The sequence below is a fragment of the Atractosteus spatula genome, chromosome 17 (genome assembly GCF_055471065.1).
Source record: "Atractosteus spatula isolate fAtrSpa1 chromosome 17, fAtrSpa1.hap1, whole genome shotgun sequence".
Classification (NCBI taxonomy): Eukaryota; Metazoa; Chordata; class Actinopteri; order Semionotiformes; family Lepisosteidae; genus Atractosteus; species Atractosteus spatula.
Window position 1 is genome coordinate 9,618,486 of NC_142722.1, and position 27,793 is coordinate 9,646,278.

The 27,793-nt window shown below is 43.1% G+C and overlaps 4 protein-coding genes across 13 annotated transcripts in view; 1 reads left to right on the forward strand and 3 right to left on the reverse strand.

Moving 5' to 3' along the window:
- The window catches only part of acacb (acetyl-CoA carboxylase beta), a 36,632-nt gene extending 29,487 nt beyond the window's left edge, over positions 1 to 7,145 (reverse strand). For 4 of the 8 annotated variants that reach the window (XM_088935665.1, XM_088935664.1, XM_088935663.1 and 1 more), the window contains exons 1-2: positions 7,094 to 7,145; positions 3,453 to 4,099 (exon numbers count right to left, since the gene is read on the reverse strand). In XM_088935665.1, coding sequence (XP_088791791.1) covers positions 3,453 to 4,084 — 632 coding nt within the window. In that variant the 5' untranslated portion in view covers positions 4,085 to 4,099; positions 7,094 to 7,145. Of the gene's footprint in view, positions 1 to 286; positions 347 to 3,452; positions 4,100 to 4,896; positions 5,021 to 7,093 lie in introns of those variants that run through there. The other 4 variants (XM_088935662.1, XM_088935668.1, XM_088935667.1 and 1 more) reach the window with 3 other exon arrangements.
- Positions 7,146 to 7,678: 533 nt separating this feature from the next.
- On the reverse strand, positions 7,679 to 12,939 carry unga (uracil DNA glycosylase a). Of its 2 annotated transcripts, XM_088935827.1 has the most exons (7): positions 12,764 to 12,939; positions 11,714 to 11,914; positions 11,092 to 11,187; positions 10,446 to 10,543; positions 9,382 to 9,470; positions 8,812 to 8,990; positions 7,679 to 8,565 (listed from the first exon to the last, which is right to left on the reverse strand). In XM_088935827.1, the coding sequence occupies exons 1-7, from the start codon at positions 12,866 to 12,868 to the stop codon at positions 8,425 to 8,427; spliced, it is 909 nt and encodes a 302-aa protein (XP_088791953.1). In that variant the 5' UTR covers positions 12,869 to 12,939; the 3' UTR covers positions 7,679 to 8,424. The 2 variants fall into 2 exon arrangements, with proteins under 2 accessions (XP_088791953.1, XP_088791952.1); XM_088935826.1 differs by lacking the exon at positions 12,764 to 12,939 and having other exon boundaries at positions 11,714 to 12,197.
- Positions 12,940 to 13,634: 695 nt separating this feature from the next.
- alkbh2 (alkB homolog 2, alpha-ketoglutarate dependent dioxygenase) lies at positions 13,635 to 17,670 on the forward strand. Its single transcript, XM_088936142.1, has 3 exons — positions 13,635 to 13,932; positions 14,712 to 14,910; positions 15,702 to 17,670. Exons 1-3 carry the CDS (start codon positions 13,635 to 13,637, stop codon positions 16,054 to 16,056), a joined length of 852 nt encoding a protein of 283 aa, XP_088792268.1. The 3' UTR covers positions 16,057 to 17,670.
- Positions 17,132 to 27,448, reverse strand: usp30 (ubiquitin specific peptidase 30). Of its 2 annotated transcripts, XM_088936140.1 has the most exons (14): positions 27,373 to 27,445; positions 26,435 to 26,473; positions 25,901 to 26,010; positions 25,340 to 25,522; positions 24,771 to 24,874; positions 24,082 to 24,180; positions 23,626 to 23,671; positions 22,847 to 22,941; positions 22,382 to 22,441; positions 21,909 to 21,995; positions 21,116 to 21,196; positions 20,469 to 20,691; positions 20,253 to 20,364; positions 17,132 to 19,944 (listed from the first exon to the last, which is right to left on the reverse strand). In XM_088936140.1, exons 1-14 carry the CDS (start codon positions 27,438 to 27,440, stop codon positions 19,677 to 19,679), a joined length of 1,575 nt encoding a protein of 524 aa, XP_088792266.1. In that variant the 5' UTR covers positions 27,441 to 27,445; the 3' UTR covers positions 17,132 to 19,676. The 2 variants fall into 2 exon arrangements, with proteins under 2 accessions (XP_088792266.1, XP_088792267.1); XM_088936141.1 differs by lacking the exon at positions 26,435 to 26,473 and having other exon boundaries at positions 27,373 to 27,448.
- Between the last annotated feature and the right edge of the window lie 345 nt (positions 27,449 to 27,793).

Consider the following 27,793-nt stretch of genomic DNA (forward strand, 5'->3'; position numbering starts at 1 on the left):
TGTAACCAGGCTCTTAAAATGCGTAACTAGAACTTCTTTCTTATCCACAATATCACCTCCTGACCACAGGGATAATGTCTGGACTTACCGCTAGCTCGCTGTTCGAATAACATTCACACTAGGCTCGTTTCCTCCTTTCTCTTTCACTCCTCTGACTGTCAAGACAAGTTTTATGAGAAGGCTCTGCAGTCAGAGAAGAGCCTCAAGCTGCACACAGACCTCTCGGCAGAGGAGGGAAAGAGCTCTAAATCAGCTGCTCGCTTTCTTAAGGCTGCTGGACACTAACCTCCTGAGGCACTGAAACCAGTTCAGGGCTTGTCTGTCGTCCCCCTCCATTGTTAGAATTCTACCGCTGTGAGAGCGGAGCGCTTTTCAGCCCAAACACCGCGACCTCCGTCCCTCCCTTCCTCTCTTCAGCTCACTCCCCTCCCCCCCAGCTCCACTCCAACTTCCTTCCCAATCACTAACCCACATGGCAATGATTAGCAGCCCTGTGCGTTATGTTCACGTGTTGATAACGGTCCACTAGTACCGACACAGTGCAGGTGGTGACAATAACACCAGTGCCTGTACAGTTCAGTAAGATCATACAAAGTTATTGCCTGGGTTCTGTATTTAACCACAAGATCCTAACCTCCACTCCTCCCACATTCCACACACTTTCCTTTCACACAGGGCCAGCCCATCCTGGGAGCAAGATCCAGGGAGCCTAGTAACTCATTATCTATCCCTACTCACTGTATAACACTTAAGACAGGTTTCTGCTGCAGAAGACCATAGAGCTGGAACAGCAGTAAAGTGCTACACATCACTAAGAAGCACTAGCATGTCTGCTGCTTATGATCTTTACACCAATTAAAGGGGAACTGCAGTCCCCATTTTTCAGACTGGTTATGAAACCTTGGTAACAAAATAAATTTATTTTGACGCTACAGAAAATGACAAATTTCAAATTAAGCACCAAATCGTGACCTTTGTGAAAGAAAAGGAAATCGCCAGAATTACCTTGCAATTGTTTAAGTTTGTAGCATGTTAAATTTTTTGGACAACTTTACAGGGAACAACAGAACACAAGACGATGTCTCCTAAGTTAATACATTTGAAGCTCAGGCCTGAAAAAGACCTCAGCCTACCTTAATCTAAGCACACTGTTTTGTTCACTGGAACATTGGAAGCTTAAAAAAGCATTCACCTCTTACAGGGCATGACTACTATTTCCATTAGGGTAATCACTCCAAGATGGAGCAAGTGAACAGCCGGATGAAGGTGACAGCCATATTTCAATGTGATTCAGTCGGAGTGTGGTCACGAATTTCATGTGCATCCTATAAATGTGAATTTTTCCCTTCCAAAATGGAATATTTGCTCTATATCTTTAAAAGCCTCAATGAAATGCATATTTGAATAGATGCTCAATTGCAAGTCTCAAAATATGCTTCTCAAGCATAAAATCCATCTAATATTCCTTGCAAATTGCAGCAGCATACTCCAAACTGAAATTAAACAAAAACTTGTTTTAGCAAAACAATTATATTTTCTGTTTCATGGATAATGGATGGATAATTTCTCTGTTAAAGCTACGCACTGCAATACATTTTTGAACATGTGCTGTATGTGTGACATTAAAGGTTTACTAAAGGATATCGCTAAATAACCACGTACTCTTTTTGTCTGTTATAATTCCAGACTCAGCTCAGAATCGGCTGTTCCTTTTATAGCACCAAGCCAAGTACTGCTGTCACCGGGCCTGCTAAAATAGCGCTGAAAGATCCCAGAAAGCGTTCACTCACTCCTATTCAGCTTGTTTGTGGAACAACAGCGCCCACTAGTGCCACTCACAAGGTATAACACTGATTACCACTGCAGATAATTAAATGTGCGTCATCTATCCATTATCAGCAAGCAGTTTCTTGTTTTGGAGGCTACTTTGAAACCAAGGTCGAAGGACAGGCTAGAAGCCTGACCACTTTCTACATATTTCAGTTCAATGCAGTGTTATGAGCTAAATAGTCAATAACAAAGACAAACATTATTTTAGGGATGAGCTTAATTTGTCACATTTGCTCAAAACGCTATCCTTTACCCAAACATTTCCAGTTTACAAAGAATCCATTTGACACATATGCCTCTGCCTGAAGGTAACTTGTGATGAAAAATATTTAAAATGTAGATATAAAGATGGGAATCATTTACCTTTCAGTAACACTGAATTTACACTTGCTTGAAAACCAAATGTGAGTAACTGAGTGAAACAGAACAAGACCTTTACCTAAGCCACTACAAACAGTGAAGCTTATTAATACCAAAACACTCCTTAAGACATAACAACCTAAAAAACACAAAACCCACAATATTTTATTTTTAATCAACAAACCTTTAGGGTCAGAACAGGGCCCAAACCAACATCCAGCAAAACAGGTGTTACACAGGCAGGCAGGGACTCACTCCACCTGACACCTGCAAAAGCTCCCAGCTCCCCCACCCTCTGCTCCCCACTACATATAACTTCCCATTCACACTTCATGCCCTTCAACCTGCTCCTCGTTATCTTAAAGGCACATCCTGCTCTGAAAGCAGGATGGAGCATTTCAAAGACATTTTCTTAATTTCCTTAATTTCCAAGTGGGAAAGGCACAATATACAGGTTACTTAGATATTTCGATCTGGTTTATTTAATGTTATCTGTTTGTGCATTTTCATACTCAACGACTTCTTACAGATCACCAGAAATATAAGGACAGGAATACAGCACCTATGATCATGAAAAAAACATAAAAGAGCAATGGCAAAGCTATTTTGTAAAATATCAACAAATAAAGGTCAATACCAGATTAACTGTAGAACTGTTCACATTGTTGAACTAATATTGGCATTGTAATTTATTAAATTAAACATGTTAGATTGAATTTTAGGTTCTTTAAGTCTTCCTTTACTAGGTTCACCTGACCCCAGTGTCTGGTGGCGGTTTTATTTCCTAACGAGATCCTCAGAATTCAAATAAACTCCAAATATAACCAATTACTTAGGCCTTTCATAGTTTTCATTTCTAGAACAGTAAGATATTATGATTTACCATAAATAAATCCATAGATAAACCTCAACTGCAAGCAGAAAACATTTCCAAATGTCTAATTAATCAGAGTATTCATTCAATTAAGAGTTAGGCTGGAACTGACAGCAGATCTATAAGGACCCTGGATTGGTCTGTGAAGCTTATTGCTACAGTGTCACCGAAACAAAAACACAATTAAAATGACAAAAGTGATGCAAGGACTTTGAAGAAGGTATTAAAAAAATTTTCAGTATTCCCTGACAAACAAACAAACAAGGAAAGCTATTGAGCTTGAAACATTTGTTCTCCACTACCTGATCTGATGTTCTTTGTCATACATGTAAACACAGCAGAGGCCGGAGTGGCCTCTCCACTCTTTGGCCAATCAATATGAGCCTACCGCATCCTTGATGATGAGGAGACTGATGGTGGTGATGAAGATCGGAATGACAAGGGGGATCCCGACATCATGGGAGAGCTGAGGGATGCTGTCCCCAGTGTCTGTCTCTCTTTCCGGTCACAGACCATCATCTCATCGTCTGAGGAGTTGTCTTCAGAGGAGCCAAGGATGAACTTGAGACGATCCCTGCCTTTGTGGCCTGCCCTGTGCTCTGGCGCTGGCACAGCAGGGCCAGTGAGAAGATCCTTAGACCGTCCGGGGGACACAAAGTCCTCAGTAAGAGGTAGAGATAAGGCCTGATGTGAATCAGAAGCCTCTGATTTGCGTGATTGTCCCAGAGCTGAAGAGAGAGAAATGCTGGCAACTGATGTCTCCACGACTTCTTTTGAGGTAGAAGGCATTTGTGGCGATGTCTGACAGCTACTGGCTGTGGAATGAGCTGTGGTCTGAGCTTGACCTGAAGCACCACTGGGCTGGGACTGTGTTAAGGGCTGAGTCTCCATCTCTTGTCTGGGTTCACAGGCTTGAGCCTCTGCCTGCCCTTTCACTCCAGTCTCAGGCTTTGTCCTGGCCTTCAAGGTGTTGCAGACCAACCATAATATGAAGAGTCCAGAGAGGAGTAGGAGAATCATTCAAGAACGTTTTCCCTATGAGATAGGACATAAACATATTTTGAATTAATGTTTGTCTTAACCTTGTCCAGACAAAATCTTATTTACAAAGAAAATAAACCAACGATTGTCAAACAAAAGGCATTTTTCCCAATTCTTCCATTTCAGATCTTTTGAACTGAACTTCAAAAGTGGAGGTCTGCAGTAGTGATACAGGATTTTCTTAAAAAATAGATTGATAAGGAAAGCAGTATATGAGATATTATCTGCTGCAGTATGTACTATATGGTAGGTATGGTAGCCAAAAAAATGCTACTTAGCATGGCACTACTATAAACATATTGAGTTATTTAAAAATAACATTCAAGTGTAAAGAGCATGAAGAAAGCAGAAAATAGGCATGAGATGAGTCATTTCCTTTATGTGGTGATACGACTTTTCACCATATCTGTTTTTTTCTAAATGATTAGCTCAGTGCTTAACTGATCGGAGGGTAAATATTTTGAGTTACAGACACAGATCAAGATTTTTGAGTCTTTTAAAAAAATTTTTAAAAAGAACACAAGCTTGAAGACATTTGAAACAAATCCCCAGGCTGTACATATTGTTTAGCCAGTGATTATTTTTGCCCTCATAGTTTATATCTGTGTTTTAAGATCACAGTTTAAACACAATATTGTTCATGGTATTTTTCTAAATTAATTCTAAAATTAACAATCTTGATACACATTAACAAATAATTAGGCTCAAGTAAATTAAGAAGAAAGAGACCGTCAATCCCAGAATGATATCCGTTGTTTGCTACTCTCTGGAGACGCAGAAGAGATGTTTACCTCTAAATGCCAGGCACAGGAAAGAAAATAAGTCTCTTCCGTGGGCCTAAACCCAAATGGCAGTAGGAATGAGAACCCAGGCAGTATACAAAACACACACAGTCACACGTGTGAAGAAGGAGGGTCAACGCACCAAAAATAAAACAAATCGAATTTCAAACGCGTTTTAGCCTTTCGAAAACCGAAGCCACGTGAAGCGGGTTGTTTCTGAGACTCTGGCATTTACAAGAGGGGAAGGCTGGCGGAAGGAAAGGGAGCAGCAGGGTGTTGAGTTACTGCTTTCCCTGAACAGAATGTCTGGGACAGCTGACAGGGTGGAACAGCATGTAACAGTCCCAGTCAGCCCACCCGAGCCCCTGCGGTGCCAATGCGGGCAAAGGGCTGGCTGTACGGGGAGAGCCACAGGGGAAAAGACACAGGGAGGGCAAACAAGCAAAGCAGGTGAGCTCAGGAAAACTGAGCAGACAAGAAGGTCACTGGGTTTTAAAAAAAACACCTAAAAAACCCTCTGTTCCAATGCAATGTTGTTTATCTTTTGGTGTTGCTTGTTCCTATGGGAATAAAAAGCAAGTGCTAAAAAACGCTATAAACTGTCAATAATTCCAGCATGAAAAGTCACACTTTCAACTGACCTGGTGACAAACCCTTTTCCAGGTGGTTATACTGTACAAACGTTCAGACTTACTGCAGTGTAAACCTCCCACTGTAAAGTCAAGGGCTTTTCGGCTGCTTGCTTTATGACTCTCAGGGAATTTTCTGCTTTAACTGAAGGGCTTTGCATATGAAATTCTCTGGGGGTATTGAAAGGAACAAATGAAAAAAAACATACTGCTATTTCAACAAAGCAAACGTGCCTTGGTGTCTTTAATCTCTAGTATTTGAAATTGCTTTTCCGTCAGATCTTTACATTTAGGATTTCTCTGCTTTTACTGTAAAATAAAATACTTAAAAATGTATTCGGTAAAAATGAAGGTTAGAATTTTTTTTTTCTTGAACAAAAACAAAAATTGCAAAGCAAACCTGCTCACTTTGAAGCTTATATTTTCAAAGTATTTTGAAAGGTTGTTTTCTCTGAAAGCAATCTGGAGCTACTGTTCAACACAAGCCTTGACTGCACCCAGAAATAACAGGCAGCCTGGAGAGGGGAGTACATGATTTATTCCTGAAGTCCTGATCAGGACAGGATTTCAGCTGCTTACTTGACTCTCAATGTATTTCTCTGTGTCTGTAAAACTCCACACATCCTTGGAACACTCTAAATGTCAGATTTTATCTACTGGACTTTGATCCTGCTCTCAACATAAGATTAGAACCAAAATGAACTATCTGGGTATTCAAGAAAATACACTAGAACTCATTCCTAAATCACTCTCACTAAGACATTAAACTACCAGCACAAGAATGACAAATGCCAAAGCACAAATTAATTCAGTAAATGCAACATGTAATAGTTGTATGTGACACCACACAATTACTACTGTTGAAAGAAATATTAAAATGAATAGCCATCGAGGGGCAATATGAAAAAATAACATTTCCCATGTGTTTCATGAATGGTTAACTATAAGTAAGGTGAAAACAATAAAATAATGAGTTCAGTCACGTACTGTATGCCCCTTTATACTGTATTTAAAAGCTTTCTTTTAGATCATTTCCAACAAATGTTCTTCATATTTTTACAGCTTAAAATATTATATTATTCTATTTAAAATAGAAAAATGCTATAAGAAATCGCGTCATTTCAGCGTTTAAGTTTTTAAAACGTCTTTAAAAATTAACATTTTAAAAATACAATTACTCTTAATTCTAAATAAGTAGAGAACGACCCCCTTCGAGCTACAACTGTCTATAGTGCTAACCACAGGCTGAAGCTGCAGTTAAAAGCGTCCTTTTAAACTGGAAGAAACACGCAACTTGTACACTTCCTCACAAGCTTCCTCTCCTAATATTACAGTTCATAATCACCAATATAACGGACGGAAACAACCTTTATTAACCATCGACATAATATAGTGCGTTTGATTCGACATGTGTGCATAAATATGTACGATTTCGCCTATAAAAAGTCTAGCATCCAAAAATTAAATAATAACATATCAACATTTTCTTTTTAAAACGATAAAGTAATACCGTTGCACATTGTCGTATTGAGTACGTTCATCACAAAAAAAAAAACATTCGCAAAAGTGACTCTCACCCTCTCCAACACAAGTCATCCTGTAATTTCAGTTTTTAACAGGGGGCTCATGGTCCGGGCGCAGTGCTGAACTTCCTCTTGGAAAAGAAACCCAGCTGAAGGTTTACAGTACAAACTTGCGGGACTACAACTCGCGTCGGTTCTAACAGGTTGTTTTGAACAGGTCCCGCCCCCTCAGCCCCCCGGCTCTAGTTTGCAAACGAGACGACCCAGCCTCTTGTGACACTTCATTTCCGGTCGCCGAGAGAGTGACCACGCCGGTTGCCATAGCAATTACAAAACGATTACAGGCCTCGAGGAGCCAGATCTAAGCTCGTTCTCGGCATCTTTATTGTTTGGAAATACCACATTATAATGACGGAGAATATCAAAACCCGTTGCAAACAAACACCTGCAATTTCATGGTGTAGGGGAAAAAAAAAAGTTGTCTAAAAGTCTTTATTCCTTCTTATCCCAGACAAATAAAAACGTCTGCAGACACAAAGGTGACTTGCTCATCTTTGCACATACCTGCATAAAGAAAATGCAAAGATTGGTGTTTAAAATGTGAGGGAACAATTAAAAAAAGGTCATCAAAACTGTATATGAAATAAGAATTTATTTTGTTTAGAATGTACATTATAAACTTTATACATACAAAAACCTAAAAGCAAATATTTACAATGCAAGTGATTAGGCATAATACATACATTTACAAATCAAGACCGAAATTGCTTAAATTGCTTTTTTTTTTCCCCAAGGTGCCTGATGGAAAAAAAAACAATGCACTGGACACAGAAGAAAACAAGTACTTGCCTCGAAATAGCTTATTCAACAAAAAAAGAATTCTACTTTCATTTGTTACAATGAGGGTCTTATCACAGTGTTTAATCCAAAAATATACTGCAGCTTAAAGAGCTAGTGAAAACATGTTTTATATAAAGCCAACCGCATATAATAACCAATCTAACTTACATGGAACTGTGACATGGAAAACGTCATTTAAAAATAATGGACCAGTAAACCTCTCCTCTCCTAGCACCTTACACGCTTGAAGAGACGATTATAAAATAAGTCAAACCTCCCAAATTCAAAGCCCAGTTTCTCTCGCTACTGCAGCTCTGTGCACACTACAAACACACCAGATCCTCCTGGTTGAGAGAAAGGACAGCTGAGCTGCCGTGTTGAGCGAGGGCTCGTCCGCTAAGCACACGCAGACAGAGCTGAACCACAAGGCAGGCTGTGTGCTGGGGCACACTGTTCGGAAACAGGCTCCGCCGTTCCGTTCTGCTTCAGTGCGGCACAGGCACAGGCACGCCAGTGGCAGATGTGTCTCGGGCCGAGGCCGGGGCTCACAGCGCTTCCCAGTCGATGGGGCTCTTCCCGGCTTTCACGAGCAGCTCGTTGGTCTTGGAGAAGTGCCTGCACCCGAAGAAGCCGCGGTGCACCGACAGCGGAGAGGGGTGCACGGCCTGTAGAACATGGTGGCGTTTCTGCAAGGCACAGCACAGCGCAGCGCATGCCCACATTAGACCCCAAACATCAGACACACCTCAAAAGTGCAGCAGGGCTCCAGGACTGTAGGGGAGCCCTCCAAGCTGGGCGTTGTTAGCAATTTTGAAAAAGCTTATAAACTTTCTCTTTATCTGCCTATATTACTGATAACACTACGATGAGATGTCATGGCCTTGGCTTTGCTCACTTCTTTGGAAGCCCCCCCCAGGCCGAGCTGACATTACCCTGTCGATGACGATGCCCTTCTTCTGGGCATAGGCCCCCCAGAGCATGAAAACCAGGCCTTCCAGGTTCCTGTTGAGCCACAGCACCACGGCGTCCGTGAACTGCTCCCAGCCCTGGTCCTTGTGCGAGTTGGCCTGGTGGGCTCTCACAGTCAGCACTGCGTTGAGCAGCAGAACGCCTGAAGCCAAGAACAGCAGTGAGCAGGACCCGGTGGGTCGGAGCTCATGGGAAATCCCCAAATCAAATCAAAGTTTATTTATCATAGCATAACAATACGGCGTGCAGCAGTAGTTGCTGGCAATGAAATGTCTTTTTCTGCGAGCTCACAAAAATCACAAAATTGAGGTTACATTTTTTTAAACTGAATAAATCATGTAATCACCCAAATCATGTACACGAGAACAGCTGGGCTTCAGTTCTACTACATGTGTGTGGCAGTGTAAAACAGGCTAAATCCTCTCAGCATTCCTAACTGGACTTTTCCAGTCTTTTTAAGAAGTTAATAATATTTCAAAAATGCATGCTACTGTCAATACTGTATTCCTTCCTGCTGGGTTGAATCACAATACCTTGTTTGGCCCATCCTGTCAGATCACCATGTCCTGGGTGCTGGAAACCTTCTATATCTGTAGATAGCTCCTTATACATGTTCTCCAAGCTGGGAGCAAAAGACAAAGTCACAAAGCGGACAACACGACAGACTTAACTCACTTGCAGAAAACCAAAATACAAGCAAAGGAAAATGAAATCAATTACTATGCACTCAAACATATACCTCTATCAATCCTGTGAGTCCACAAGAGTACCACTTCTGACAATCCAGAAATATGTTAGTTCTCCATTCATAAGTGTATTAACTTAAATTACTTTTATGTCTGTAGTAATACTTTATTATTAGTTTAGGGAATTCTTGTACAGTGCATTACCCATCTAGAAAATGTACAGTTAAAAAGCTCTAAACAATTAAGCTAAACAGGTTAATACCTTGGTAAACCTACAACTACCACTTTTCATAGTATTATCATTACACAATAAACTTAATTTTATATAGCTCCTTTACAAGTGGCTTCTCAAAGCACTTTACAGCAAGAAAAATTAGACTGAGAGGCGACATCAGGATTACAAAATTATAATAGGGGTTTGGAATACAGTCAGAAAGCACAGGGGGGGACAGACATAGATCCGTTAAATAAAAGCCCTTCTTAAGGGCTTGATTTCTGAGTCTTGATTTCAAACTTGACATCCTAAGGGATAGAATTCCAGAGCTGTGTGGCTTAGCGGGAGAAGACCGAGTGCAGACGGGCTTGGGGGACAGACAGGAGGCCAGAACAAAGGCTGTATGGTGGGGAGTAGGACGACAGCAAGTCAGACAGGTACTGAGGCACCAGGCCACACACCTTATAGGTGACCATAAGGATTTTAAAGCTGATGCGAAATTTGATAGGAAGCTAGTGCAACAGCTCCAGGACGTTAGTAATCTGATTACTTGCACACGGCCTGGTCAGGATTCTGGACATTACATGCTGTAGATGAGTTCATCTAGAAGGATGAAGACCATACAGGGCTCCCCAGCTTCTGACTACACACTGGTCAACCCCACGGGTTCCAGCAGTAGAAGTCTGAAAGTCAGTACCTGGGTGGGGGTGGAACGGGCTTCTGCACACTGAAACACAGCCCATGAGCCTGCCCGGGGCCATGGTATGGGTCCTGGCCCAAGATCACTACCTTCACCTGTAGGCCACGACAAAATCACCAAAAACATTGTCATCGATACACTCAAATCAAATTCAGGACAGCTTAAAGAGAGACACATTGGAGGAGGTACAAGGGATTCAAGTAGCAACAAATACTGGTAATCTTTTAAATTCTCCTAAAACAGGAATTATATCCCTGGCCCTAGAGAACCACAGTACAGCAGGTTTTCTAGGTCATTATTGACGCACCTATGTCAAAAGACCTGATGCAATTTCATTGTACTCAACTAAAGAAGTGATGTTAATTTATAGAACTCAGAAATCTTTAGGAATAAGATTTAAGTACTCTTCTGCCCTAAATGTCTACAGTTTTCTTGATTGAACACTTTGATGACTTGAATGATTGATTCTTTATATGCGTTACCAATCTTTAGAAACAGGTGATCTAAAATTTGAACTGGATTGGAGCTCTCCATGACCAGGATAGGAGACACTTGTCCTAAACTATATTGAATATATACATATAAATTTATGCTCGTAACAAAAATCTGAAACTTTGGTGTTGCACTGAAGGAGAACACTCACATCCCGAATGGCACACATCTGAGTCCAGGTGAAGACCTGATGAGAGGGTGGGTAGACAGTGTGGCGTCCTCTCTCCTGGGCTACAAATGACATCAGCTGAAGACAAGAAAATGCACACTCATCACATACGTCCACACCACAGCCAGCATTTGTGCTTCTGTTTTCAGAGTAAAGAATTAGATACCCATTAAACTAATGCATTTAGACTTAAACATCTTAGAAAACATTAAGAAACAAAAACTGCATTACCGTGCAAAAAACAGTTCCAGATTAATAAAAAGGGTTTGAAGGTTGTGACTTCCTCTTTGCTGGGGCTTAATCAGCCTCAATTGTTCTTTTGTTTTAATAATGTATCCTGAATACGTTAGGGCAGGTGGCTCACTGGAAAGAATCTGGAGATGTTTCAAATATGCTACTCATACACAACTTGAGAATTTACCCACTGTTCTAGCCGCTATTTCAAGAGTCATAGCCTCTTTGAACTTTATCTTTCGTAATTATCGAAGTGGTTAAGCAGATGCTACTCGGAGAGGGGGTCAACATCTACTGTAGCGACCCACTAAACTAAAAAAACAACAATACTTAAAGCCGTTTTTGAACAGAGTGGTTTTACGGCTCTCACCCTTATGAAGTACGGCTTGCCGAACTCGGCGCACAGCTCCTTCTTCCAGCTCTCTCCGAATCCTTCCGGCACGTTGCGGGCAGCCAGTCTCTCCAGAGCGGCCCGCTTGTTTCTCTCGATTCGGCCGAGCTGCTCTGGACTCAGAGGCGGGGAAGTCGGAGCCCCATCGCTGGCCGTTTTCTGCCTTTTCACCGGAGTGATCTTGGTATATTTTGTAATAATGCCACGTGTGAGTTTCATAAACTCTGAACTAGCCCTGCTTCTGATTTTAAACACTGACGCACACCTGAATCCATGCGAAAACAACATTTTTTAGAATTACTTACTACTTAGCATATGCCGTTCAAATAAATAACGCCGAGAAGGTATTGGTATTTCTAAAGTGAAGTACTTTAAAAAATTGCAACCGAGCTTCAATAATGAATGTTAAATATTATTGATGTACAACATGTTTACTTCCGGAGCCCATGGCGCCCATGCAGTAATTTCGCGGCAAAAAAGAAGCTTTGAAACCCCGCCCACTCCCCAGCTATTGGCTGTCTTGGTTTAAACCCCGCCCCCTAGAACCAACTCCATGCCACAAGCTAGGAGGCGGGGGAAAAGCAACGTGGTCGAAAAGATTCAATCAACAGAAGCAGAAAAATGATCAATTATCAGTCTAGAAGCAAATGCAATGGATGTTCCGTTCATGGTACCAAAGAACTGAGATATTATAACGCCAGGTTTCTGTCATCGGTTACAACAAGCAGGTGTCTAGATTATTCCCAATTCTGGATGAAAAGAAAGATGAATGACTAAAATACGATTTCTTTTTCTATAGCGGCTTTCAAGATAAAATTAAAACTTGAAAACTCTGTTTAGAGGTTTAGATTTACAAACGTAGGTATACCATTTAGTTATAGGACCATAACGCAAACGTGTACTTAACTCACTGTAACGTTTGCCATTAAAACAGTCTAACATATTCTAAAACTGGAATGTGTATAAAGCAATACAATCTTATTTCCAAGCACCATGAAAGCGCGTTGCCGTTTTAAGAATTATCCTTACCGCTGTTTTCTCCTTGGCGTCTTCTCCTGCCTCATTGTTCTCTTCTAAAGCCCTTTTCTTGTTCACGGGGTTAAAATAAGAATTAATGGTTTTCTGCCCAATCATTTTATTTCCGCGCGTTTACAACGCTTTATAAACGTTATAAGAATATTGAAGTTCGAGGAGCCAGAACAGAGCGCCTCTCCACTAGCGCACAGGCTGCGGAATAGCGCTTTTCCCGCCAGCTTTGAAGCGCCACGCGAGAGTTCGCTCGCCAGCCGAAGAGGAAGTGAAGGGGGCGGGCAGAGCCGCGCGCTGGTGTGTGTGTGTGAGTTTGTGCATCTGTTTGTCTGTCTGCCTGCAGGTAGGGTGTGCAGAACGCACCTATTTCTTAAAACGCACAATATTATGTAATGGATTTCCCATGTTGAAGTGCACATTGCAATGACTTAAATATGATCAAATATAAAAATATATAAATATATGTTTATGATTCGAAGGCATGGCTGCACGCTGAATTTTAAGGGAAACCAGCATCTACTTTAAGGTAATCCTGTACTCCAGCAATGCAACACTGTCAACCGAATACTTCACACCTGAAGAAGGCTCCACAGCCGAAACGTGTCTCTTTTCTTTTCCTTTCAGCATGAAATAAACCTTTACCTGTCCGTTTGCATCTTACGCGTGCTGACGCACTTACTTGAACTTATCCGAATGCTTTGTTACGTTGGGAATTGAAATTCCAAAATGTAAAAAAACAACAACATTTGGCCATACTGTAGTTCTCGGCTGTCGTCAGCTGCGATTGGATGTCTGGGCTATAGCACTGCAGCTGGCTTCTTATTTTTTGTGTTGAGATCAGCGTTCCCCCCTCTGTTTGGCAGCAGTTCGTATGGACAGGTTTGTGACCAGGACGAAGAAACGGCCAGCAACAGAAGTAGCAGTGGCGACACACAACGAGCTGGAGACGACCGACGAGAGAAAGAAGACGCGTCCCAAAGATGTAGGGTGCACGGTGTCCGGAGATGAGGAGGGATATGACTGCCGCAGCGAAGGCGACTTTTCTGCTCCTCTTCCCTGGCAGAAGATTGAGGCGGAGGCGCTGGATCTGGACTATACTGTGCTCTTCTCGAAAGCAGAGGCGGACAGGCTCTTTAAAAAGCTGGAGGAAGAGATCGAATACTTCTCAGGTAAAGTCCGACTCGTGTGCATACAGTGCCCTGCACTGACTAATAGTGCTCAAAGGGTTCAGCTGCACTCCAGCCTCCATGGGTTCTTTGCATCATTCCAGGTGCATTTCGATAGTGGTCCAGACAGGAAAGAGGAAACACAACTGACATGTTTCCTCTTAGTGTTCCTGGTTATCTGGATGACTTTATGAAGTAAAAATGCAGCTGGTTTGTATTTGCTCCCTGTATTTGCTTGGGTTTCCTCCCACGCTCCGAAGACATGATGACAGGTGAAGTGGCTTCAGAGACAGCTAGCCCTGGGGTGAGTGTGTGTGCCCTGTGATGGACTGGCTTCCTCTCCAGGGTGCTGTTTGCGTGCACACTGCAAGCTCCCCAGTGGCCCTAGTTTGGATGAAGTGGTTATAAAGTGGATGGGTGGAAAAGTGCCCCTCTATTTGCAGTACGAAATACAAAAAACAAACGAGGACCATCATAACCTTCATTCTCCTTCCAAGGTAGGTTGTAGCCCAGATTTTGAAGATGAACATGCTGCCAGTGTGTCTTCACCTGAAATCGTCTGTACTGCCATCCAGCTTTCCTCATGCCCCGATATTCAAAAAGGTCATACGCTCTGCTGTATCACCATCTAAAGAAGTTCAGACACTTTTCAGTAAGGATGGCTTTTGTCCGAGGAATTGCCTGAAGATGTTACACTTGCCAGCCCTGCTCTAACTGTTGGGTTTCGTCGAAGCGATGTGTGTGTGCACATATCCCATCAGCAAATCCCCCGTGTCTTGCAGGCGAGAAAGCCAAGGTGCAGGTATTCGGGAAGTTCTATAATATTCCAAGGAAGCAAGCGACTTACGGAGACCCTGGGCTGATGTATTGCTTCTCTGGGGTTCGTCACCTGGCCAGGCCTTGGACCCCTGTGCTGGAGTATATCCGGGACTGCGTTACCAAGGCGACCGGGCACACCTTCAACTTCGTCCTTGTGAACAGGTAATTTCGTAGCAGGGAAATATCTCAAGAGTAGCTGGGAAACACTGAGGTGTCGTTTTCACACGGTATTATAGCCGCAGCTGATGCAAAGGGGGTGCCTCCATCGAAGGTTAGGCTCAGAAAATGTTATCAATTATTACTGGATTCAAGAGCAAAGAATGTGAATTTTGTTTATTTGTTTATTAAGTTCAAGAACGCCAGTCAGTTCCTCCCCATTTTCAAGTCTGTAACCTCTACAGACTTCCACACTTCCCAGGAAAGCATCGTCCTGGATGGGCTTGCAGGTGCTGTTGGGGCTCCTGAGAGCAAGACCAGCTTGAGCTAGGGTAGGGCGGGCAGACGTTTGCCCAGGTCTTTTGGTCTTGCAAAAGGTTGCAGTGATGTCAGGCAGAGATGCACCACACCTTGTCATAATTAACTCCCCTGTAGCCACTTACAGGGCATCAAAAGATGAGCAACCAGGTCCGCATTCTCCCTGTGCAGTACTGCTAAATGTTACAGTGTAAAAAATTGTATTTAAACATTTAGCCAGCAATCCCAAACTGAGTGGGGTATGTCGTAAAAAAATGTTTTGGTTTGAATTGAACTGATTGCTGTTAGTTGCCCTGAAGAATGTGACACAGATTTAATTAGGCGATGTGCTGCTTCAGCTCTTGAAGTCCTCAGGCGTCTTAAGCTCTATGAGGAAACTGTACAGTTATCCTCCACATGGGGGCGCAGGTCAGGCTGGGGCTTGTCGGAAAGGGCAGCAGTCCCGCTCAACAGCCTGCTCTGTCTTCGGCCATCGACAGGTACAGAGACGGAGGGGACCACATCGGGGAGCACCGAGACGACGAGCGGGAGCTCGACCCCGCCTGCCCCATCGCCTCGGTGTCCTTCGGGGCCGCGCGCGACTTCGTGTTCAAGCACCAGGACGCGCGGGGCCGGCGGGCCCCCGCCCTCCGCATCGCCCCCGTGACGCTGGTGCTGCAGCACGGGAGCCTGCTGCTCATGAACCCCCCGACCAACGCCCGCTGGTACCACAGCCTGCCCGTGCGGAAGAGGGTCCTCCTGCCCCGCGTCAACCTCACCTTCCGGCGCGTCCTCCAGGACGGTCAGGGGCGAGCGGCGCCCTCCGGGCACTCCGGGCGGAGCGGCCTGCCTTGACACCAGCATGTCTCACCCGCTGGCCGGGCAGCGTCTTCGGCAGACTGCTGCAAACGGCACAGTGTCCGTTTCTGCTGTTCTGCTAAAACAGCCCCAGAAAGCTGAATCTTGGCGCTTTTCACACGAGAGATGTTGACTTTCTAAAAATTATTCGAACAAATAAATACTGTTATTTTACAAGAGGCAGCGAAGAACCTTGTCCAACTGTGGTACCATATGATGAGATCATATCACACGATCATGTAAGGAGGCAGGAGTTTGAATCAAATGCAGAATTTTAGTTGTGTTAGTTAGCAGTTGTAGGGTGGGTTTTTAATGTTATATTACAAACAATTATATTCATTCTTATTAAAGAGGAAATGCAATGTTTTTTTTATATCTCAGGGTTAGGAAGAACCAGCACTGATGAGTGCATTTCAAACCACAATGAAAGTAGTAAAATGTGCACAATAATTTGTAAAACCTTCAATTCACATCACAAAATAGATTAATTTTCCAGGTATGTGCAGCACCATCTTCTACAATTTAGAACGAGGCAACACAACCTCCGGTGATGTGGTGTGGCCCTGTTACATTGTACACAAGCAGGCTTGTAAATACATCTCGTTTAATCCAATAGAAATACTGCTCCCGATTTCTGGACGCTGTTGCAGATAAATGGAACTTGCATGCAGAGCACATTGGAACATTTCAGCAGTGAAGTTTCTGCTGCACAACCTGTCCTTATTCCCTCGTACGTCACATTCATCATTACAGGGACTAGTGAGCAGGAAGGGCTGCTTAACGTCACAATTCTCATAAACTCTCGCTCTCATCTGTGGCAAGACCAAGCGTCTGCCACAACATGGCGACTCGCAGTACTTTCACAGAGTTTACAATTTTGTGCTTAATTTGAAATTTGTAAACTTCTTCTATACTTGTAAAATTTCTATAGCGTCATTGAATTTATTTTGTTTCCACCATTTAATAACCAGTCTGAGAAGTTGGGACTGCAGTTCCCCCTTAAAGCTGACTGAAGACAAGGCACTTTCATACCTATTCAGAAACAACAGAGGAAAAAAACTTGGTTGCATTATCTTATTCAATCCATTTTATTAATAATTTCTTCCATTTTGTTCATATTTAAATCTATGAACACGTCAAAACATGTTTGGCATGGCAACAGATCGCACAACAAATATTAAAAACATACATTAGTGCAAACGTCTTGCAGTGGAGTTACATATAGGAGCAAGTATGGAAGAAATGCAGCCTACTGTTTTCCTTTTATATCTCACTATAACATAATCCACCCATTTTCTTACCGCTTCATCCAATTCAGGGCGGAAGGCAGGATATACCCTGGACGGGACCCCAGTCCATCTTAGGGCACATACAGAAACAAACGTGCACACAGTCACTCCAGGGTCAGTTTCTCCCAGAAGCCAGTTAAACCACCAGTATGTCTTCAGACTGCGAGAGGAAACTGGAGTACCAGGAGGAAACCCACAGCGGTCCGGGACTGAACCTAGGGAACCAGCACTGCGAGGCAGCAATGATAACCACTGTGCCACCCCTGTATAAAATCTGCATAAAACAATTTAATAAATATTCTCACTCTGATAGTGAGCAAACTACTTCAGGGTGTACATTTTGTCCTACAGTTCCAGCAACGAGACTAAGTGGCAGGTTTGTTTTCACAGCTTGAAGGTTCATGTAATAAATTGTATGTTAAGCAATGTCATAGCATTTTGGCTTGTTCCTGTTCCCATTATAAACATAGATCTAGGGGACTTGCACAAAATATTTTATCCCGTTGTCTTCTTTTAAAGGGATTAACCTGTGGATGTTATCTAATTAAGAATCCAACATAGGTGTAAAGCAAGGTATCTCTGATCATGCAGTTCATTTCTCTAAACAAAAAACTGTTCACTAAGATGGCACGTACGGTACTGCCATGAAATTATTAAGTTCAAGTCCGTTCAAGCTGATTGGGAATTTATACGGTAATTTAAACACTTCCCAAGAGGAATGGGACAAGGGGAATTGTAAGCTGTTGCCCCATATTTGGAAAATTATAACAATGTTAAGGAGTTTAATGCTGACACTATTGCAAGACATCAAGATGAACATCGATATGCATTTCCATATTTCTCCAGAAAACGGCGTGTTTATTTTTTGGTCTTTGAAGTCACCTCCTCTGGTGATTCTTGAATTATCCCAGGGCAATCTCACTGGATATACTGTACAAAAGGGGCTTTGGTCACTCTGATGACTTTTTTAATCAACCACATGCTTGTACACACGGGGGCTGACTAAGGGGCAGAAAACAGAAGCCTTCACCGCCAAGTCTGTATCCAAGCTGCTGGCGAAGATTTTCAAAATGCATTGCCCACACAGGGATGCAAGGTTACAAATGCTTGTTGTAGTTGTCACATTATATAAATACAAGCAAAGGGTAAAAACAATTATGCCCCCTGTTGTTTGCAAAAAGACATCAAAGATGCAACAGCATACAAAACCTGTTTCTCGCGAAGAGAGATGGGGCAGTTTCAGTGTAGTGAGGCACATCTCATAAAAACCATAATATCTACAGGTAATTGAGCAGTATACTGTGATGCAGAGAACTTAAAGATATATTGGATCAAAACTGAAATGCTGGATTTTGAGAGATTATTCATAAATGTAACCAAATTCCCTTTATGGTAAATTAGCCAAGGTTTTTTTTAAATAAAACAAAAGCATCCTAGACAAAGTTTAACAAGCAATGATCCCTTCTTAATTAACAATGAAACATCTGTGATCCCCAGAATAACAAAGGATGAGCAGCACTACTCCCACTTCTAGTTCAGCCCAGCAAGGAGGCACTTTATTCAAAACCATTTTTCTTATTTTGCTATTTCAAGCCTTTGGAATCGATTTCTAAGATACTAACAAGGTTTTGAGTTCGTTTTAGGAAGAAGATGTTTGAATACCACTGAGACAACCTTAAAACAGTCAAATATTCTGTCTCCTGTGCCGGTTTTTTTTTTCATTTTCAGGTTTTCAAGTCTGTCTTTGACCTTGCTCCATTATATATTCATTAGAAATGAAACAGTCCATCAGCACTGATTATAGAGTGGCACATTAAGTTCCAGATAATGCTACAGATCTAGGCATGTGGTAAAGATATGTTTTCACCCAGTTCATTCTGTTACCTCTGCTGTAATGCTTGAGGTCTCCCGCTCTCAGTTGGATCTGGTGATCGAATGAAGGTGTTGCTTCTATATGCCAAAACAGGCATCCTTGTGGCCACGGCCCCCTTCATTCCTTTACGGTTTGTCACTGCTTAAGATGTTGAGGAGATCGATATCACGTCAAAGGACAGTGTTAACGGAAGGAGAGGAGAGGGGGTGCAACGCAGTTGCCCTGTCATTTCTTTCCTCTCTCTGTGTCACTCTTGAAAGATTCATCCATGATAGGAGGAGATCCATCACTTGAAATTTCATCTTCCAACTGTTTCTGCACTCCTTTCCCAGAGAGTTTCGGGACACTAGACAAAAGAACAGCACTAGGTGAATCAGAATTGCACATGGGGCTGGAAGAATTGCAGGTAGGGTCGTCCAGCACACACCACAGTGCCAGGCGGCAGGGTGTGCAGTTCAGTGAGGGCAGCCAGTGGCCTCACACTCTTGCCTCGTGCTGGCGGGACGGACCCTCTCGTAGAAGAGCAAATAGGCGTTGGAGGAGAGCACCTCCTGCAGGCTGGACTTGCGCACTGAGTCATCGGACACCCACAGCCACTGGCTGCTGAAGGCGAGGGGGTTCCTGGGGGAGGGGGGGGCGCGGCGGTACGTGACAAAGTGTCCTGAGTGCATGTCTCCATGGTGGACCAACACAGCTGTCAGCCGGAACAGGTACACAGAAGAGCTGTGGGAAAACACACATCGTGCAGAATGTCTGCATTTCATTTGCTTTTACGGTTATACGAAATAACTGCTAGCATGGCAATTTTTTGACAGATCGAAATTTACTCCATTTTAACTTCTGTCCAAATTAGAAATGAATCTCCACTGCTATGGATGGCATTCAGTTTCCTCTATACCTATAGTCACCAGGCAGCAGGCAGGCTCATTTTCCTTCTCTAGCTCATTGTTCCTCCCCATAACAGTGGCAGCTATAGGACCAGATCTTCAGTCGTCACTGTGTTTTTTGGAGAAGGCCTCAGTTCCACTCACCTGCAGTCAAACACCGCTGGGAACTGGGAGCTCAACGCCGGGGAGTTCAGAATCAAAGCTGAGCATGCTCCGTTGGGCACCAGCTTTCTATTGTTGCGCAAGCGTTCTGTCTCTGCAAATTGAAAACCTGTTTTATTCTCTCTTTTCCATGCTCCTCCGATGGAGCAGAAGCTAATGCAGAGTCGATAACAGTCCGCGAGATTGAGACGCCGTTACCTGAACCCCTGGGGGAGGTCTTTTCCTGAGCTTCTGCGGGGCTGTCCCCTCGGGCCGGCCGGTTGGTCCGGTTGGGCTGGCGGGACCTCAGGCTGGGCGCCCGGTGCTTGTAGCAGTCCAGGGACAGGAACTCAGCGAACTGCACGTGCTCCTGCCGCTTGAGGGGCCTGCCCTGGTGGGACCAGGTGAGCCGCTGGAGGTGGATGCAGAGGCACTGGGGAAGCTGAACGGGAGACGCACGAGGAGAGGACGATTAACGGGGATTCACCCATCTGGCTGCAAGCAGAAGGGCCCCCCCGTCTCCTTTGTGACCACACCTGTACTCTAAAGGGAGTGGACTGCACTTCCCAGCATGCATTCTCTAGAGGGAGTGGACTGCACTTCCCAGCATGCATGGAAATGTGGAAATGAGATTCTCAGTGAGGGAATCTGGTCTACTGTTTCCTTTGCAGTCATCCTGTAAATGTGAAATCAATGCCAAAGCATTTACTGATCACGTTTCTGATAGTAGTCCACTCATTTTATACTTAAAAGCTTAAATGTTACTAATTAGGTTGTGCTTTCCAGGCACAGTACGCAGAGCTACAAAGCGCATCTGTCTGCAGAACGTATAGGTTGGGGATTTGAAAGAACGAATTGGCACCAACCTTGCCCAACTTCAGCTGTTTGATGAAGGTTGTCCTCTGGTTTTCCATAAGCTGTCCATTCAGCAGGCCACCAGCCTGGATCTAAAGCAGACCAGCCAACACAGTGTAAACAGCAGAGCAACAGCATGCTTTCTGCTTGCGCTGAGGAGCATTCCTGCCAAAGACCTGTGCATCCTTCTTAACATCATGTATGTCCCCTCGATGGCCTGTGACATTAGAAGCTGGAATGCTGGACCCAAGTAAATCAGCAAATTTCTGCTTCACCTTCTCCCAGATAACCAAGACGGCAAACAGGAAGACAGGATATCAGCCCTGAACTTTGCAGACACTGTTTATGATCTACTATAATGTTCCACAAACCCAGAGCCTGAAGGGACGGCAACCAACAGACCTGGGACCCCCAGAGATTTCTTTTCTCCCACTTGGAGAGTTTTAGTTTTCATTTTGGTCTGTGCCTGCATGGCCAGCAATCTAATCTGTGAAGTGCACTGTGGAAAACTGTAGCAAAGAGCACTGTAGTCAATAAAATATTGATTCATAAAAATCAATCAATAAACAGCATCATTCTTAAAACACCAAATGATACATTAAAGTCTCAAGCATATAGCACCTTGAAATGAATAGTGCAAGGATTCATTCAAGCAAATCAGAAGAAGACTGTGGAAGTGTATTTACTTGTACAATCCTGCTAAAATGATCCATCACACTAAATCCATATTAGATGATTTATTTGTACATTTAAACTAGAAGCCTTAAAGTCTTTGTGCTGAAAATATAGATGGCTCCAACTTACCTTTGTGCAGTTCTCACACTCCACTTCTTTGATGGTCTCAGAGGAGATGAAATGTTGGAGACAATGGTCAAGAGTTATGGGATGACCCTGAAGGATATACTTGATCAGTCTCACATGAAAATGCATTCTACTCCACAGTCACACTAGAGAAAGGCTTTAAACTCTACGTCAGTTTGGCTTTTGCAAACGTTTCCTAAAAATCTGCAGCATATTAATTAACATGATTGTAACATTAAAGATAAGTCGAAAACCCTATTAGAAATATTGATTTTCTCAGCTTCTTAGCAATTTTCTAGTCGAGTGCTAGAAAAAAAATATCCTAAGATTTTTTTACATTTAAACACCTGCTTCTGTGCTTATTTTATAACATAACATAATGACTAGGCATCAGGCATAATATATGTATCCAACCAGACTGAATCAATAGCACTAGTGAATATATTATTGACAATATCCCAAGTCTGTGTGCATACCCAGGGTGCTGTAGGGATGGAAAGAGATAAGCTGTCGAAAGAATCATACCGGACAGGGCTCTGCAATGGAGAAAAACACACGAAGAGTTTTAAATAAAACAGGGTAAATGTCATTGAACATATTTATAAATCAGCATAAGAATCATATTTCAGAATTGAACTCCCTGGTCAATGAATCAGCTACTTCAGCCTAAAAACACTGATCGCAGAAATGTATAGGAATGATAAAAGACACTTCAACCACAAACTCCATTTCACTTAGTTTGTGGCTGAAGTGCACAGTGGGTAAGAGGGGCCAAATCCAGCCCAATCACTGAACCACCAAACGGGTTAGATGGGCTTCTCTCGTTTGTAAATGTTCTTTGGTTTTTCGTGGGGAGGGAGCAGTCTGTCATGAGCTGGAGAGGCCATTTCCTTTCCTCTGCGCCAGCATTTCACTCGGTAAGACAGAACTGTATCAGTCACCTGCTGCTCACAGCGCTTGCACACCATGTTGCTCGTCAGCCGTCCGTGAAAAGGGTGCTGCGATTTCCAGGGGTTCGGCAAAGGATGCAGAGGCCCTGCAGGGGCAGAGCATTATTATGAGCGGGGTTCTGCTGCCTCGTACGGGGCTCTTCATAATTTCACAGTCATTCTTTTCTTCCATTCCTGCGTGAATGACAAAGCTAGGTTGTCATAAAAATGACAGGGGGATTTTATTTTTTATTGTGGATTTTAAAAGGCAGCTGTTTTAGACTACAAGAAGGCTGGGGCCAAAATTAAGTTCTGATAGAGTCCTCTAACTCTTCAACGGTCCTGACAGCTCTGGGCGACGGCTTAGCGGACTAGCATGGCTTCTCCTCCTTCCACAAATCACATTACCTCCTTGTAAACAGAAACAAGACACTGTATTATCTTACAAAGGAAACCGTTCCAGGTTAGGATGCATGCTTAAGAGTCACACAATGACAATGCACCCTTAATATTAATTCACTCATGTCCTATGACTGCACTACGGCGGAGGGGGCCATCTCACTACCTCTTGTTGACTTTTGACAGCTGACTCCCTGGAGTGCTGTGACAGGATATGAGCCAATGAATATTCACACCTACAATGCGATGTAGTCTTGCATGCACTATCAGCCAATCAAGTTGACCGCTCAAGTGGAATCATGCCCAATCGCTCAGTTTCCGCACAGGTTAGGATTTTCGATGGCCTGGGATGTTGCAAACATCCTCCATGTGCTGCAAAATGTTCGACTCACCACGGCTTCTGCAGGTGACTTTCCTCTCATTCTGCTCTGGGGGACTCTGTGAAATGAATCACAGGCACTGAGATCAGTGACAAAAAAAAAACTACCAAAAGATTGTCTAGATGGGCCAGATGGCCTCTGGTTTGCAACTGATCTTAAACTGTTCTTAAAACACGACTTGAGAGAAATACCTTCCTTCATTGCTAACATCTGAAAAAGATTAACACTTCTAGGAACAGTTTTTAGCCTGTTCTGCTCTTACTGACGTGTCCCAAGATAGAACACAACATAATTCCTTAGAAAGAGTTATTTAAAAAAACATGTCCCGTCATCCTTAGACCCTGGGTGAGTATTACGTTTGTACAGAATTCCCATTGTCTTAACAGTGGTCAGGAGACACAGAATGATACCATCTTGGCTAATCCTGAAAGCTCATCCCGGCGGGAAGAAGGCAATTCAGAGCCTGACCTCCAGGGAATGGATGTCAAAGAGGTGGGTGACGCGGGGCTGCCGGTCTCGCTCCTCTTCCAAAGAGGACGTGAGAACGTGGAAGAGCTCGTGGGCATCCTGGGGAGGAAAAAGAGAGGCGGGAGGGTCATGTTCTGCACTGAAAAGAACTTAATCCATGTGATGAGAGTGCAGAACGTTCTCTGCGGAAGAGAGCAGTCATGGCAGATGACTAAAAGCTTAAAAACTCAACCTGGCAGTTCAGGATGGAGGTCCCTGAATTACTCATTTTTCCTGCAGTTTCATTTTTCTCTAAATTAAATATAAATGTCATCTTTTGCCTATTGTACTGACAGATATCATTTAGTGATTGGTTTAATCTAGATTATATACATAGTCCTTTGGACACATGAACCACTGTGCTCTATAGTAGCAAAGAAGTGTTTGAGAAAATAAAATTGGACCCTTAAATGGGGTCAAACTGCTGTCTATGATGCTTAGTGCATTGTTTCAGTGCTTCAGTTAACCACAAAACTGCTTCCAAGCCTCATGAAAATATGTTTCGGTTCACAGAAAAACAATTTGTGTTGCACAATGTCTTCAAAAAGCATGTCCGTTATTCTCATTATGACTAGCCAAGCAGAAGCCCCATAAAGCCAGACTGTCACGTAATGGCTTAATTAATCAACTAATCAATTAACTGCCCTAACCTGCTCTTCAAAGGAGCTGATCTGCCATCTGTACGACCTGAGGACATCCAGGAGACACCCCGCATCCAGAACATCATCCTCCGTGGCCTCGTGACTAGAGAGAGCTACAGATGTAACACAGAACATTAAAACGGGCCCTTACAATAAACCAAGCTTGGAAAGCGCATCAAATACTGTCTATATTTATCATCACTTTCACACTAGGCTCTCTGCAGAAGGAAGACAGTGGTTCTTCTCTTGAACTCAGCAATTTTTCAAATGACAGCACTAGTTTTAAATAATTTATATTATTCATAAAGTAACATAAAATTAGTCCTACCCCTGATTAGATTTGCACAGTTTTACAGAAAAAGAGATTAAGTTCTATGATCTGCACTTTCTGGATAGAGAAGTGAAAATCACACTGCCTGAGTAAGCTCTTTATTCACAATTTGCAAAGAAAGTGTTGTTTTTATCAATACATTATACGCAGATATTTGACACATGTCAGATCAGCCTCGTATAATAAGACATTCCACCCTCCACAGCACAGTTTGTTCCAAGTGGCTCCGCAGTCGCTCCGTACTGACCTTTGAGCAGATGCAGCAGGGTTTTGGAGAGCTGAAGCTCTCTCTCCTGCTGGTTCTGGTCCAGACCGCTTCTGCCCGTGATCTCTTCCAGCCACTTAATAAATGAGGGACAGGCTGCCAGGCCCTGCAGCAGAGAGTTCATGAAGCAAGTGTTGCCCAGATTCAACAGCCCAGGAACCATACCTAGGGAGAGAAAAACAAAGCAAGCCCAGCAACTGAATTGTTTAGAACCGTCATTGCAGGCTTCAGCTATAAGAAAAAGACATTTTCCCGATTCTCCCGGTGCTTCTGCAGGTTCTCCAGTTTCTTCCAAGCTCCTAAGAACAAGCCATGTAGGTGGATTGGCAACATCTCCCCATCCCCAACAGGAAGGACTGCCATTCAGCAAGGACTGGGGTGGACGTCTTTCTGCCCAGCAGTCAGGTCCAAGACACCAGGCCAGATGCCTCTCGTTTGTAACTATTCTTACGCTCCTGAGTGTGGGTCTTTACAACACCGCCCAATTTTTCAATTTTTCCTCCCCCATTTCCACCCCCCCCCCCCAGCAAAACCCCGGCTTACCCTTCTTGCGTTTCTTCCTCTCGGTGATCGGGCCCCACAGGATGTAAACTCCAGCGGCCAGGGCGGCCGCTATCCCACCAATGACTCCCCAGTTTTTCATCATCTTATTCCTTGAAGAACGGAAGGGGTGATGTTCAGATTAGTTGGCTTTTTACGACTCGCTTTTATGCATGAAAGAGAAAGGGGCCCCAGTGTCAAAGTAAGGGGGCCAATATCGTGGAAATGTGCTTTCAAAAGATCCTGCAGCAGCTCCAACTCAGTTTAAAACAAGCTTTGGGTCCTTCACAGCCCAGTAACAGAACACACAAAAAGACACATCAGGACTGTCGTAAACAAGACATGTTGTGCTGACAGGGTTCCACAAAGAAATGCTAGATACAGTTATATTTAACAGGGGAACACATTAAGAAAAGCTGTTCAACTTTAAGTGCCAGTAAAGAAACATGTACAGTTGAGCTTTGACATTTTATGACTCTGTTCATGAGTGTCTGAATTTGACCCGAGTCTGAGAACCGTAAGTTAAAAATATTTTACCTGGAGCAGTTCTGTGCACATTGAGTATGTTCCTGAATGCTGCGGTTTTGCGCAAAGAAAGGGCAAAAAATATCCACATAAAATACAACTCTCTAATCAATAGCAAACTTCTGAACAACAATTAATAATGTCATATCATACAGTATTAATATACAAGAATGAATATTTTTAGTATTCTTATATAATAACATTCTTATAATATATAAAAATTAAAATAAGAATATTTTTTATTTAAGAATACTAAAAACAACAAACACTTAACTAGTTTGAGAGTTAATACATACACAAACTAAAACTAAATGAGGACCTGAGTGCATTACATCAAAATCCAACTCAATATTGAAAAGTTTCTATTCAAAACTAAATCAAAAGTTACAATACCATTAAATCTCTAGAATACAAGTCTGTTTTATAATACTTGAACATTGGCTGTTTTACGTGCACTGCTGTCATATGTAGTGACACACCAAACATAAAACCTGCAAAGAACGCACGCTTACCTGCCATCCATATGTCACAAAAGTGTTCATTAGCAAACTCGTGTTAATTTAACATGCGAATGAGATCCTTAGTTTTAAATGCCCTTCATGTTCAGAGTACAGTTAAGCGAAGTGTCAGATGCGTTTAAACGCATGCACGAAGCTGAAACAGCCACTCTGCACCTGTACCATAGCTCGTCTTTAATCACAGCTTCCTTTTAAAACACAAAAGCCAGCTGTCTCGATCGCCCATGCTACTTTCAAAAGGACAGCACCACCTGAAAATGAACTTTATCAACGCTTTTTGTAAGCGCACTGCCTTTACCAACGACTACGTTACTGCCATTATCGGACAACTGGTCTGGGTTCTCACTCGCTATCATCAGCCCGCTGACGTTTTTTGTTTTTTTTGCTCCCTTCCCTTGTTGTAGTTCTGTTCCGCACCGGTTCGGGTCTGACCTGACAGTGGATCCCGTCCTGAGGAACTCTCGCACAAGCTTGTCTGCGGCCTCAGTCCTGCACTGCATCCTCGCCACGGCTACAACCCAGCGCACAGCGGTCCTACGCCGTCCGCAGCTGTGTCCGGAACTCACACTGACGGGTCCCGTTGTTTCCTACACGGAGACAATTAACAGCGCTACACGAACGTCGGCCGTCAGTATTTCCCATAGATATTCAAAGATTAGAGTGACCCTCTTCGTTATGGAGGGTGTTAAATGACGCCATCTTATTTAGGTCACACAACCCTTGACAACTTTTAACGTCACTCGACAGATCAAAATGACACTCCCCTCCCCCGATTGCTCCAGGATTGATCTCGCATGTAAACCAAGATAGTGCTGTTTTTCCGATTTATAATAAATCAGCCGTGTTAAATGGA

Excerpts from the sequence above, each read along its gene's own strand:
- unga (XM_088935826.1), bottom strand. The coding sequence starts at position 12,022 with ATGTTGTTTTCGCATGGATTCAGGTGTGCGTCAGTGTTTAAAATCAGA. Across the intron at positions 9,471-10,445 it reads CCCGTTCCACCCCCACCCAG|CTTGGAGAACATGTATAAGG; the intron begins GTACTGACTTTC and ends TTTTGCTCCCAG. Across the intron at positions 8,566-8,811 it reads AGGGCATCGTCATCGACAGG|AAACGCCACCATGTTCTACA; the intron begins GTAATGTCAGCT and ends TGTGCCTTGCAG.
- alkbh2 (XM_088936142.1), top strand. The coding sequence starts at position 13,635 with ATGGACAGGTTTGTGACCAGGACGAAGAAACGGCCAGCAACAGAAGTA. Across the intron at positions 13,933-14,711 it reads AGAGATCGAATACTTCTCAG|GCGAGAAAGCCAAGGTGCAG; the intron begins GTAAAGTCCGAC and ends CGTGTCTTGCAG. Across the intron at positions 14,911-15,701 it reads AACTTCGTCCTTGTGAACAG|GTACAGAGACGGAGGGGACC; the intron begins GTAATTTCGTAG and ends GGCCATCGACAG.
- usp30 (XM_088936140.1), bottom strand. The coding sequence starts at position 27,440 with ATGCAGTGCAGGACTGAGGCCGCAGACAAGCTTGTGCGAGAGTTCCTC. Across the intron at positions 21,197-21,908 it reads AGTGTGAGAACTGCACAAAG|ATCCAGGCTGGTGGCCTGCT; the intron begins GTAAGTTGGAGC and ends GGTCTGCTTTAG. Across the intron at positions 20,365-20,468 it reads GACCTCCCCCAGGGGTTCAG|AGACAGAACGCTTGCGCAAC; the intron begins GTAACGGCGTCT and ends TTCAATTTGCAG.